At 38.8% G+C, this 14,196-nt stretch overlaps 1 protein-coding gene and 1 pseudogene across 1 annotated transcript; both read right to left on the bottom strand.

Annotated features, from left to right (window-relative positions):
• Positions 1–155: 155 nt before the first annotated feature.
• LOC131771856 (uncharacterized) lies at positions 156–4,083 on the bottom strand (annotated as a pseudogene).
• A 3,254-nt stretch (positions 4,084–7,337) lies between these two features.
• LOC131771854 (uncharacterized) lies at positions 7,338–14,196 on the bottom strand. Its single transcript, XM_066169854.1, has 8 exons — positions 14,094–14,196; positions 12,696–12,973; positions 12,381–12,495; positions 11,990–12,112; positions 11,233–11,358; positions 10,691–10,724; positions 8,004–8,130; positions 7,338–7,919 (listed from the first exon to the last, which is right to left on the bottom strand). The coding sequence occupies exons 1-8, from the start codon at positions 14,164–14,166 to the stop codon at positions 7,401–7,403; spliced, it is 1,395 nt and encodes a 464-aa protein (XP_066025951.1). The 5' UTR covers positions 14,167–14,196; the 3' UTR covers positions 7,338–7,400.

Genomic DNA, 14,196 nt, shown 5'->3' with positions numbered 1-14,196 from the left:
GTGTTTAACAATCAAGAGCTTCTTTAGTTGGTGATTAGTTCCTATACTGTCATGACCTTGATGTGTGATACAGGGGTATCAGTTTAACAGATTGAAAAGGTCATAGACAGGCCTACACAGACTCCCCTGTGTGGTTTTACGTTTGCGACGCAAAAGCCTTTAATTAAAGCTTCGCTCTCACGATTATGTCTTTGAGCGATTTAACTCTTTTGTATGATATAATCGGAGGCGTTTTGTAAATTGTTTTCAGCAGTGGCTGATTTTGGATGAGGTTCCATTCTTGCATCAGTATTTGTTTTAAATTTTGTAAAAAATATTGCCTGTAAAAAAATTCAGGCAATATTTTGCCTGTAGTTTTTTTGGTTTGTTTTTTAAGTGTCGACTGCCTTGCGGCAAACGAGACCTCAGATAACGTTTTTTCAATTAGGCTTTTTGGGTAACCACGTGCTTCAATTCCTGTTTTGAAGTTACACATGGCCTCCTGGAAATTTCTTTCCGAGGAGTTTGTTCTTAGAAGTCTGATAGCTTCTCCTTTAATAAAGCCTTTCTTAACACCTGGCGGGTGGCAAAATGAATATTGTGTATATTGAAAGGTCTCGGTCGGTTTGTAGTGAGTTTTGACGTCGAGGATAGCTTCGTTTTGGAATCTTTCACCTTTGTAGACAACCGTGTCTAAGAATGTGATCTCAGTCTCTGAGATTTCAGCCGTGAACTTTATAGTTGGATGGAACGTGTTAGCTTGTTCTATGAATAGACCAATGTCTTGTTTACGAACATCCCACAGGGAGAAAACGTCGTCAATGTAACGCTTCCATACTCTCGGGAGTTACTACATCACGGGCGACGAGCGGCGAAGGAAGAAATGACCGAAATACGAGTGGTCAGCGGGGAAACAAATTTAATACTTCATATAGAGACATATCAGTTGTAGTTGCAGAAAACAATCGTGATGAAAAGCCGAAATGTTAACAGTTTACTTCGCTCAATAAGATGTGAAGCAATTTTTCAAAAGTGTTGATGGCACATATATCTTTCACTGCTGTATTAAACAATGGAGGTATCGGGAAAGGCATCGGTGGCATTCGGAAAAGCACTAAGAAGAATTATATTTACGTTTTGTAACTTGCCAAAAACAGTCGTGTTGTAAAGCCAAAATATTACCAGGTTATACTTCGCTAATTCAAAAGATAAGCAATTATCCGAACGCTTTGACTGGAACAATATTTTTACTGCTATATTAACCAACGGAGGCATCGGGAAAGGCATCGCTGACACCGGGAAAGGCATCAAGAAGAATGATATTTACGATATGTAGCTTGTTGTATGACGAAAAAAAGTTTTATTTCATAGGTACTGAGATTTACCCACAAAAATCGTAGTGACTAAAATTCGTACTGATTCTAAATGTAGCCAATCAGGAGTACGAACGACAAAATTTCACCGTGAAAAATTATCGCTTTGTACGATTTTCATTCACTCGTTGATACTACACAACTCGTGAATAAAAATCGTACGCGCGCATTTTCCATGAAGTAATCTCTATATCTTGACTTGTTTGAGGCGTTAATCACAGTCGGCTTGCTTTTCACTTGACCTTTGCAATCTTGACTTTTGATTCCGGAAAAATGAAAATCTAAGCAACGCTAAAAAAATTGCGTTCTAGATTTTTATATTTTTAGAGTCATTATTAAGTTTGTATCCACAGCCTTTAGATAAGAAATTTTAAATTTCCATCAGCTGTAGTTCTTTTAGTGTTTATTATATATATTCAATCGTGGGAGAATTCATTTGGGGACCACGGTTTTGGTTTTCTTTTTTCGTCACGCAGCAAGTTACAAACCGTAAATATAATTCTTCTTAGTGTCTTTCCGGATCAGTGCCACCAATGCCTTTTCCGATACCTCTATTGTTTATTACAGCAGTAAAAGATATATGTGCCATCAACACTTTTGAAAAATTGCTTAACATTTTATTTAGCGAAGTATACTGTTGATAGTTCGGCTTTACAACAGTATTGTTTTCCGCAACTATAACTGATAAGTATTAAATTTGTTTCCCCGCTGACCACTCGTATGTCGGTCTTTTCTTCTTCCCCCACTCGTCGCCCGTGATGTAGTAACTCCCCATACTCTCGGCTTGATACTGCTTTGGTGAAGCAGTTTTGTTTCAATTTCGGCCATAAAGAGATTGGCGAAAGCAACCGCCATTCGTGTTCCCATGGCAGTTCCAAAACATTGGAGATAGTTTACTCCGTTGAACTGGAACGAATTTTCTTTCAGTATAAGCCCGAGCATTTGTTTTAAGTAGTGGGACGGAATGGGAGGGCTGTTATTGTGGTATTTTTCGTATGCTTGGCATACTATTGTGATACCCTCTTCTTGTGGGATGTTTGTGTACAAGCTTGTTAAATCCATTGATACTAAAATAGTATCATTTGACACTTGCGTTTTCTCTATAAAGTTGATGAAATCAGTCGTATCTTTGAGATACGATTTTCGCTTTTGAGCAATAGGCTGTAATAAATGATCCACAGAGGATAATATCCTTTCAGTTGGTCCTTCGCAGCCCGATATAATCGGTCTACCCACTGGCAAAGGTTTGTGGATTTTTTTAAAGTGTAGAAAATCGGTATTCTGGGCGGATTGGGAGTCTGTGAAAGCCACTTTTTTGTCATATCGTCTATATGTTTGCCATTGTGCAGTTGAGCAATAAGCTCATTAACTTTTTTAATGTGTCAGTGACCATGGGGTTTTCAAGAGGTCGGTAGTGGTCTCTGTTGTCGAGCTGAACCTGGGCCTCTTGAATTTTGTCCCTCTTGTTGAGAATCACTGTTGTGGTGCCTTTGTCAGCACGTTTAAGGTTGATGGCAGTATTGTTTTGCAGTTCTTTGACTGCTTTGTGTTCGTTGTATGACAGATTGTGTTTTGGCTTTGTTATTTCTATTTCAGCAAGGCTTAACTTGATATTTTCGAAGTAGCGTTCAAGGGCAATAGAAGGTTGTACTGGTGGTATCCAGTTTGATTTGACGTGGAAAGGATGTGGTTCCTTGTCATTCTCGTGGAATATATATCATATATATTATATATAAGTCTCATTCGCCTAGCGAATTGTTCGAAGTCACGCAACAATTGTTGCCTGATCTTATTTTCATTTGTCACGGGTGTTTCAATAAATTTAAGCCCTTTTGCTAACACGCTGACTTGGTGATCAGTTAATGTATTGTCTGAAAGGTTTTTAAGGTATTTTTCATTTTTCTCCCTTTCTGTAGTCACTCGCTTGTGTAGTGTATTTTTTCTACGCTTTTTGCGTTTATTATTCTTGGATAGCCTTTTTGCTGCAGTGGGTTTGGCGACTGATTTTTCAGAGGTGACACTGTTGTACTTTTCAACATGTTTATTATCACTCTGAAAGCGTGTACATATAAGATCTTTCAGCTCTGAAAGCTGATTTTCTATTTTGTCTATCCTGTCGGCATCAGTATTTACAGTGTTCCTCAAGGGCGAACGTGATCTTTCACGTGTATTTACATTGTATTGTGATCGAGACTTGGCAATATTAGCCTTTTCAAGTTTGTTCTTGTGACTAACAAGTCTACGCTGATGAAAGCGCACTAGGGCGCTAACGTATTGTTCTTCGGCGTGACTTTTAATAGCGCTTATTTCCTGTCGAAAGGTTTCGTCAGGCGTGACGTTTGCCTTCACGTTGTATTGAAGCGACTTAGGGCAAGTCTTTTGTTGTAAGTGTCTCTCCAGTTTTAAAATGGAGGTTTCAGTTTTTTGCTTCTTGAACTGGATAGCGCTGATGGTGTCTTCATGTTTCCTCTTCCTTGGCTGCCGCGTGGATCGGCTATTCCTCGGAAGGTTTTCTTTTTGACGGCTTTCCTTTTTGAAGGCGTAGACCTTCGTTGCTGCGTTGCTTGGCTAATTCAGCTTTATGCCTTGGCTCGAGTTGTGATGCTGGAGGGCTATCCTCTGGGTCCGATTCTAGGTTCGGATCAGTGTACGTTAATTCCATCTCCTCGTCCAGATTTGGACGGTAGTCTGGCGTTTTTGGTGGCCGCAATGGTGTTTCAAAAGCTGACATCTTTTTCAGGTAAAACTGAAAGTGAAGTATATCGTCTAGCAGGACCGGCGGTTTCGATTCTTAAAGAATCTCTTCAGCTGCTTTGTTAAGTCAGGCTGTGTTAATCAGGGACAGGCAGAGAAATTCTCAATTCCAATCCCCAGGGGTATCAGTTTAACATAACATCAGCGTCTATTTTTTCAAAGCGTTCAACAGATCTTTTGTGAGTCTCGCTGCTCGATAACCTATCCAGTACCTTTTCATGCTTTAAACAACTTCCACGATTTGTTTATCGCGACTGCCTGCATCGTCGAAGCATATAATGAATTAATTTTGTTGACAAGGAATGTTGTTTTTAAAACAGGATAGAAATTAACCTTTTACACCCCAACATCGGTATTAATATTCTCCAAACTGTTCTCTATATATTTCCTAAAGTGCTGACAAGGAGAATTTGTTTAACAATCAAGAGCTTCTTTAGTTGGTGATTATTTCCTTTATTCTCATAACCTTGATGTGTGATACAGGGGTGATATCGTGTGGAGAAATTAGATGCTAATCACTCTAAGGAGTTAAAGGGTTAAGATTCAAGCATTTGCCCCTCAACAAAGTTGTCTCAAGTTCTGAGATTTTCAACTTTTCATTCTAACATGGAAAACAAATCCATCTTTCCTGTAGATAAAATTTCTTAACCAAAATACCAAAAGAAAAAGCAAACTGGTTCTCTGAATTAATTAACAATTTGCACCCAAACATAAATACTCATGTTCTCCAAACCTTTCCTATGGAGCTGATGAGGAGAATTTAACATTTAAGATTTTCTTAAGTTGTTTGTTATAATGTTTGATTCAGGGGAAATAATTTTAGGAGAAATTTTGTTTGTCTCTCTTAACGGTAAAGGGTTTAATGTATTAATCGGTTGAAGCCTGTTAAAATCTATATTTCAATGTTTTTAAGAGTAAATTCAGTTTGCATCTTTTTTGTATGATCTCCTTTCCGCGTATATGAGGATCTCGCTCCATTCTAAGTTCGCCCCGCTACTAACTTTCCGAGTTCAGACAGATCTTGGAATTTTCTGCAAACAGCATATAATAATGTCCATCCAGATAAAAATTAGAATGATGTAGCGGCCTAGTATCGCTATCCTGTTCCAAGCGTTCTGCCAGTAAAACGAAGCCGGGCTATACTAAGCCTCTGCGCCGCAGCAGAGGAGCGAAAAAAAATGCGAGGGAGGTTTTGGATCGAGTGCGTAATGACCCGACCCGACCCAAGCCTCCCTCGCTTACTATAGCGCCGTTTACCATTTCGCTCGGTTTACCAACTGAAGGCCTGTAACTGGCTAAGCATGACTCGTGCGCTAGTCTTACATTAAGTAACATGCCTAAGAAATTGCAGGTTGATGAACACTTTTCTCGAGATAACTCAATTGTAAACTAATTATTTCAAATATGTTAATTTTACGGTTAAATACGGTTCAACCAGCAAAAAAAATTGTTATACATGTGTAAATTTTGATGAATCATATTGTAAAAACTGGAACACTGCATCAATACCTTCAACATCATCATCATTATCATTTCGGTTTTAATTGCTCTTAAATCAAATAAATGTTGCAAAAGAGAGCTTAAACGGTTCAACCATTTCAAAGCCATTTTACTACCAAAATCTATTTTTATGGGTAGTGTTTAATTAACAGTTACTGTTATTGTAATACGAATCTGAAGTCAGCAACCTGCGTTTATTAAGATTGAGCCCTCTGTGATCCAAAGGCTGTATCAAGCCAACACTTCTAGAGGTTTTATTATACATTCGATTGCAGTCGTAATCAAAAGTGCAGAGCGATACGATCAAATGAAAATCAAAACAAAGAAACGGAAAAAACTATCGTTACCTCTCTCCGTCGCCAGTGAAATCCGATCGAATTGCCGGAGTCGTAACCGGGAGATTGTTAGGAAGGGCCTGAGAACTGGCATTAGAGCTTACCCCAGAAAGGATAGAAAACAAAGAGTAATAGTTTTCAATCATGCTTTCATAATATATCGATTAATGAATTGAAAATTTTCCAGATGAGTTTGTTCATTTAATTGCTACAGTTCCCAATGGACTGAAGAAAGGCAAAAAATGGTTGTACGGGATCAAATAGGTTGCGGTGGATAAAATTACCATCCTTTTGAACCAAGGTCACGAAATTTCCAAATTTGGTGGCCTGTCGAGGATAAGGATACCAATGGCTAACTTCATCAAGCTAGTTGTATGATGAAATATTGCAATTTTGGATTTCCTTTTCTTTTTTGTTTCAGCATACGTGTGCGTCTGCGAAAAGAGGCAACTGAAAAGGTGTGAGGAGACACCATCCCAAGAACAGTTTGGCTTAAGAGTGGTGTCAGGACTAGTGCAACCTTTGTTCCCTGGAATCGTAAAATCCAAAAATCGCGAGCTAAAAATGTAACATTAAAAGATAGTTTGGCGGGGCACTCTTCTTCATCGTGTTTTTAAAATGGTCGTTACTTCCTGATTTTATCTTTTCCTATCTAAGCCTTAAACCAAATAGGACCGATTTACGAGGCTCGAGTAGAAAAGCCAATGACATCACGAGATGAGATCGTACCGATCCTTTTAGGCCAATTTTTCGAATTTAACGAAGAATATCTGTCATGACTTCCGGAAATATTCCGGAAAGAAATCTGTTCGAATGGTGAGCTTACAATCATCTTTTTAATAGTAGTATCGTATTTAACTTAGAGAATGACGTCCGGAACAAATGGTACACAAAAATTCGGTCATTCTGGTGAAAGCGAGAAAGGCAAGCAATACTTCGGGAGGGTATTACTTTTGCATTCTGTTAGTTCTCATACTCTGAGCTAATTATTTACTATAAAAATCGTTAACGCCCGTGGGTTCCTAGTTACTTTGTAAAAACTGGCGTCATTTTTCATGTTTTTCACTCGAGCAGAAAGATGCGCGAGGCGAGCGTAAAGAACAATATGCGCGGGAAAGAAAAAACAAAAAGAACATAAAGGAAGTCACATTTTCTGTACTTCTTCTTTTCTGTGTTACACTTCCTTGACTCGCTCACACTTAACGACGTGGATGTATCGTAAACATCGAATATGGCCTCTTTGCCAATATTTACTTCGTCAACAAATCCTGAATTGGCTTTGCGCAAATGAAATGTTTTGAATTTCATTGAAAAAATTATACTAGATACAAAGCTAACCAGAAGAAAATATAAGGTTAAACTCATTTCTTTATTAGCCTTTAAGGTTTTAGGACACTACATTTTCTTCTTCATGATTGCTTCTCGGCTTAAAATTTGGGAAGTTGGACTGGGTTTCCTGTCACTGTACCAGGATGTAACCCATGGCTTTGATGTGCTGGTTTCCATTATCTGGCGAGTACGTTGCCTCATTTCCACACGTGTTGGAATCATCAGGTCGACCTCCTGTGCCAAAACCAATTCGGGAGTCACAGGAACCACAGTCATTCTGCTCGTTAGCCGTGATGCCGATTCTTGCTTTTGAACTACTAAGGCTGTCTCCCACTGCATTGAATCCTTCCTTATTGCAGTTGAGCTGCAAGGAAGCCCGTGGACCAACCAGCGACTTCCACGTGTTACGACCCAGTGAGGTGGCACGGTATTTCCCATCAGCGATCAGTGAGAACAGTGAGTTGGCGTGCCTGTTGATGACAATGAACCTGAGCTGACGACCAATCTTCATACCGAGGCAGATCTTGGAGAAGGATGTGTTCCAGTAGGTTGGTAACTTAGTCTCTTGGGAATCAAAGCCAGTCTTGCCTCCAGCAAAGTTATAGGCACTTCTGTTGCTCCAGAATTGGGAATCGTAATGGAAAGTTCTCTGAAAGACAAGAATTGCATTTTTGATTTGCTTATGTTCATTTCAGTAATATCAAGAGTTTCGCAAAGGAGACAGGGAGTTAACCTGCGTGCCGGCAATCTTCATGGCCAGCGTCCATCCTCCATCCCCACATCCAAAGTTTCCCATGTGACAGAAAACAGGAATCGTTTGTGAACCAAACATCAGCGGGTATACTTGGCTTCGTTGCGACCTTAAAAAAAAAGAGGAATTAAAAACAATTGAATCAACCTATGGGTAGCCATTTGTGCCAAAATATCCATCACCAATAACAAACTCAATTGTTAATGCTAAAATATCAATCTCTAGTGATAAACTCAATTATTCGTGCTAAAATATCAATCGCTAGTGATGAAACTCAATCGTTAGTGCTAGAATCGACTTGTCATCGATTTTAACTTGAACCAGTCTCCCGCTTGTTAAGCAAAGATGAATCAATCAAATCTTGCTTACTTTCTTGAAATCTGATAAGGGATAGAGAGACCGGCACGGACTCCCCATGTGGCTTTTGTAGTCGCGTCGCATAATCGCCTTCAAATTATGTTTTTACTTTCACAAGCGTGTCCTTTAGGGATGCTCCCTTTTTGTAAGAGATGATTGGATGTTTTGAAAACCTGTTTTCAGCAAAAGCTGATTGCGTATTAGATTCCAATGCTCCATCAGTATTTGTTTTAAGTTTTTAACTGCCGGGTGTTACGTTGTGACAAAAGACAATTTAGTGGAGGAGGGGGGGGGGGACGGGGGGGGGGAAGAGTCTCCCGCTTCCCGTACCATGTTCTCCCACCTTCCGTACTTTTACGCCCCTTTATCTCCCGACTCTTACCCTTCATTGTGTTGCTCCCATCTTCAGGTTAATCAAGAGGATCAAAAACCCGGGTTTAATTTTCAAACTGTGCCAAAACTTAACATTCTTGTTCATTTTCTAGCCTTTGGTGGATATGAAATGGAAATTTCAAAACTTTAATATATGAGTGTTTTTGACTAAATAATACCAAGTAATAAACAACAAACTATCGCTTTCTTTATTTCTGCTCCCGCTTCCCGCCCCCTGTTCTCCCGCGTCCTGCCCTCTCCCGCCCCCCTGTCCCCCTCCGCAATAAATGTTGGTAACCTTTTAGCTTTTGTGTATGTGCAAGAAACGATTGTCTAGAGGCAAAGCTGACCCCTGAGAGAGACTATTCTATGATGTTTTCTGGGTACCCTCTTGCTTTGAGGCGTTGTTTAAATTTCCAAAGGTCCTCCTCAAATGTTTCTCTCGAAGAATTAGTTCCAGGCCATGTTATTGTTTCGCCTTTCTTCATACCATATTTTACGTCTGGTCGGTGGCACGAGGCAAAGTGCGCAAATTAAAAAAGGTCTCGGTCAGCGAGAGAGAGAGAGAAAACAAAACGTCATCTATACAACATTTCCATTCTCTATGCTTAGTTTCGCTTTGTTGGATTAATTTCGTTTCAATTAACGCCATGAAAATATTAGCAAATGACACTGCCATTTTCGTACCTATAGCAATACCATGTGTTTCGAGGAAGTTCTTCTCATTTAATTAAACCGAATTTTCTCTAAGTATTAAGCCAAACATTTCCCTGAGGTAGTGCGTTGGGATCGGTGCGTTATGGTTGTGGAACTTTTCGTATGCTTCACATACTATGTTCGTTCCTTCTTCTTGAGGTATATTTGTTTACAAGCTAGAAAAGTCCATTGATACTAGAATTGTTAAATTTTTCCGTTTGGATTCTTCCTTATGATACCCAATGTCACGCGACCAGTTTTCTATATTTGGATTTGACCATGTGGTTGAAGTTTTTGGCAGATCTTGTCTCACTAATATTGTCTTATTTTCTGGACCTTGGACTAATACATCAAAGCTGGCGACGTGGATGGGGTCTTTTTTTGGCCAAGCACAAGCGGTAAACACGAATCACGTCTGAAGTTGACGAAGGCACGACAGGAAATGCCGAACGAAGCGTCGAACGTCAACACGAGTCAAGCCATCGGAAAGTGACAAAGTAGGTGGTGGGAAGGGACTGGGAGTTATACACCGAACAGTTGGGTTTTTATTTTCTCGTAAATGGAATCACGGAGGCTAAAACGAAGAAGGCCGTACTTTTAACAAATCTTTCAGCAGAAAATTACCAGCTTGCGAAGAATTTAGTGGCCCCAACGCAGCTAAAGGATGACGCCATTACGTATACTGTCATAGAGGAGCGGATGTAGAAGCAACTCAAACCTGAAAGGTCAGCGACTCTTGACGACCGTTGACGTTTTTCAGGGAAACAGCCGCAGATTTTGCTAATCCCCTTTGTCGTTTATCTCCAGTGTTCTGTATCAACAGTGAATTCATTCGCAGATAAATTGTTACCTTATTGCAATTAGTCTTCATGATCAGCGTCCGTCCTTCATTTCCGCATCCAAAGTCTCCCGTGTGAGAGAAAACAGACATTGGCTTTGAGTCTAAGTGCAGGGTAACCTCGCCACTATTTTTCGATCTACTAAATAAAGAATCTTCCTAAATAGAGAGATTCAGTTGAAACTTGATGAGGGCCATGGCTTCCATATATTTAGTAAGTGACACAAAGTTCTTTTCGATGAGGCGAAAGTTTTCAAGATGGAAGCTAGTGTGCAAGTTTATTATCAAGGTTGCTATGCTTAACGGAGTATCATTTTCAGAATTATCATTATTAGTACTACTGTTATTTTCATATTCTCTCATTAAATTCCGCGCTAGCTTCGTTCTTAGTGAATAATTGACTTACACATTCCGGTCGAAAATTTCCTTACACGTCGAAGCTGAAAAAAAGGAAAGGCATATAAACAGCAATAAACCCTTTAAAAAAAAAGATGGGATGGAGGTTTAAAATGGTCTCAAAGGGAAAATTGACATGTGGAATAGGAAATACATAACGTTTTTTGTCACTCGTATTTTCGTAACTTGCATTGTTAGCGGTGTCTAATGCGCTAAATAAGAATAAAAGCAGCGGAGCCGCGAATTTAAGCAGCATCCCAAACCCCTCGCAGCCTCGCCGTTTTTACTCAAGCCGCTCGACGCTTTAAATACACACCATGAGACTGCTATCTACGCAGGCAAGCATTTTCACGTCCATCAATAAGTTAGCTTGTTTTTAGTTTGAATTCTCAATAATTTCTAACGAGGCATTTATCGAAGTTTTTATCGATTTACTATATATCTGTATCTCGATATAAATAATTATTATAAACGAAATTCTCGTTGCAGTAGTCTAAACAGACAGAAACAGTGCAAAAACTAGCTTAAAAAATACAGCCGGAGAAATGTTACCCAAACGGCAGATATTTCCATCTCCATAGTATCCTTTTTTGCATGTACAGTTGTACGATCCCTTAGTATTGTTGCACACAGCATAAGCACTGCAGTTGGTTTTTCCTGTAGCACACTCGTCGATATCTAAAAAGACTCTCCTTTAATTAGAACATCATCACTGTTATTTATTTTAAAACTAACGCAGTTTTAAAAATAAAGTGTAGACAGCAACTGGAGACTCCAGTTGGATCCGATGTCTTAAGAGTCTTGCAATTTTTCTGCAGTTCTCTTGGCCACGCAAGAGTAACATCATCCCATTTGGGTATGGATTATTGAGCAACAGAAGTTGTCCGTCTTTCAAACTCACTATTTTTATAAAGTACATTACTTTTAAAAATACAAAATTGTCCGCCGCTTTGCTTGATGATATCAATAAGAAACAACATATATTTACATTTCTCGGTATCTAATTGATTAACATCAGACTCAGAAACTACAGGCTCTGTTTTAACTTTGCAAGTCCGTCCATCCCCGGTAGATCCAGTTTTGCATTTGCAGCGATATGATCCTTTGGTATTGATACACACAGCATCAGGACTGCAATTGGATGTTCCGTCAGCACACTCGTTTACATCTGTAAAATTTGTGGCAACCAATTCAATAGGGAAATCCCCTAAACACATGACCAATTTCATCATTTTAAGGATTGAAATTTGTGTTTTCAGTTTCCATTCCCTTGTTCGTTAAATAAAATTAGGGCTTTGATCACGTTTACCTTGGCAAGTCCGTCCATCTCCAGAATATCCAGGTTTACATGAACAGTTATAGGAACCTTTGGTATTGTTGCAAACAGCATTTTCACTGCAGTCTTGTGTTCCTAAAGCACACTCATCGATATCTGAAAAGGATCTTCCTTAATTAGAACGTCATCATTGCAGATGTGAAAATAAGATGTGAAGAACAAATTGAGACCTACGTGAGATCCGACATGATAGTCCTGCAATTTTGAAGCAGCTCTCTAGGCAAGGGTTAGTTAACAGCTGCATGGTTATTGTGCGAGTTTATAAAAAAAACAGACCTTTTAACTTTTATAGGTGCCTTTAGAAGTTGTGTATAAAACTGTAGTGAACACGAGCTTACGGCCGGTTTGAGATGACAGGAGTTACCTTTCTTACACCTTGGACCTTTGAATCCAGTGGTACACAAACAGCGATATCCTTTGTCAGTAAAACCGCTCTGACAAGTAGAATTGTTATCGCAAGGGTTATCAACACAAGCGCTCTGAAGAGAAAATGATATCATACATTGAAATATGAATAAAAAGGAAAACGAGCAGCATTTAAACCAACAATAATGATAATGCTAAAGATAGAAATATTGACAGTGATATTAGAATTCAAGCAACAATTGCAACGATTACGACCGGAAACTAGTTTTTTCTTTCACTTGAAATGAGTATTTGCTAGTGATGCAACACCCACCTCAGCTGCATGATAAAAATAATCGTCTTTCTTCTCCAAGTCGTGTTCGTGTCTTTCGTGAGTAACATTATTCAGTTCACATTTGTAGCGTCCATGACTACTCACTCGTTTATGAACATTAATGCTGACACAGTCAGGTTCCATATAACATATGTTGTCACAAAAACTCATTGTCAGAACTTCAACGATGCGAATGACGTGGTTTATGAGACGTTTACCGTCAAATGCTTTTTCAGGGGTAAACTCCAACACGCGGCATTGGTCTGCGTCACAAAACCCTTTAAGATTTATAAAAAAAAAAATGAAAGAAGGAAAACACAAGTAAAAGAGATGGTCACGAGGGACGTCAAAATGATGATAACAATTGAGGATTTACTGATAGTTTCTCCGTTGAATATATTCATTTCAATTCATCCATCCATTTGCTTCCCTTTTTTATCATCTATTTTAGTTTCTAGATGAATACCTTTCTAGATAAATTACAGACAATTATCCGTACTGCCATCCGCAGGAAACTTGCAGATGGCAATTAATTTCCACAAAAAATGCACATATTTAAGTAAGTAGATTTTCCATTCGAAAATTCCCCAAAAATTTAAAAAAAAATTAATTTTCTCAGTAGAGACAAAGTTCGCAGGTTTGAATTTGTAAAGTGGACTGAATCGTTGAAGAAATCCATGAATGAGCCGGATCAAACGTTTGCAAAGAGCTTGTCATTGCAGAAGATCTTTATTGCAAAACGTCTTCTACCTCCGAATAAATTATTCCTCAAAAGCTACATATCTAGCAGGAATCGCAAATTTCTCGATATACTCCCTGACGTTGAGAGTTATTTACTGGAGAAAGATTAGATCACAACTGGGGCAAAAATCCAACTTTACCAGCGCAATAAACACGAAAGCAACTCCAGCCGACACAAATAAGAAGACTGAGCGGCATAACAAAAGACTAAGAAGACAATAAAATTTACGAGTGTGAACTTTTTACATGTTCGAATACAAAATACAAAAAAAATTAATAAATCGATAAAGAAGTGATAGAGAGGTAGGAAATATTACAATATATCAACTTGGATGATGAGCTCGATAAAAAAAGAATTAATTAAGAAAAAAACCACAACAAAACAAAAAGGAGAAATGAAAACCATTCGCAATTAAATTCACATAAAGGTACTCAAACAAACTATCTGCGAAAGTATCTTTTCATCACCAGTAAATTATTTGGTTAAGAAGTTTAAGAAAGTGTTAAGCTATCTTTAAACATTTTTGCTATTGTGGAAATGAATAACAAAACTTCCTTTAAACATATAACATGCAGGTGTTAAACGGTTACTATGATTATGAAGGGCTAATGTCCCTTCTCTATTCCCGATCATAAATGAGTAATGGTGAGGCTAACCTTGTGATGAGACATAAGCAAGTATCATGAAGAACAAAAGTAACAGAAAAAAGATAAAAATCGACTTCTTCATCGCGCGGATCGCCAGGTTTCCGCGACTGAC

Source organism: Pocillopora verrucosa, chromosome 7, assembly GCF_036669915.1.
Source record: "Pocillopora verrucosa isolate sample1 chromosome 7, ASM3666991v2, whole genome shotgun sequence".
NCBI classification, from domain to species: domain Eukaryota; kingdom Metazoa; phylum Cnidaria; class Anthozoa; order Scleractinia; family Pocilloporidae; genus Pocillopora; species Pocillopora verrucosa.
Note: the sequence above shows the minus strand (reverse complement) of the source record. Positions and strands in the feature narration are given on the sequence as shown.

Bases quoted from the DNA above. Each gene is read 5' to 3' on its own strand.
- LOC131771854 (XM_066169854.1), bottom strand. From the start codon at position 14,166: ATGAAGAAGTCGATTTTTATCTTTTTTCTGTTACTTTTGTTCTTCATG. The intron at 12,496-12,695 runs GTGGGTGTTGCA...TTTTCTCTTCAG, and splicing joins ATTTTTATCATGCAGCTGAG to AGCGCTTGTGTTGATAACCC. The intron at 8,131-10,690 runs GTAAGTCAATTA...TTTTTTTTTAAG, and splicing joins GAAATTTTCGACCGGAATGT to GTCGCAACGAAGCCAAGTAT.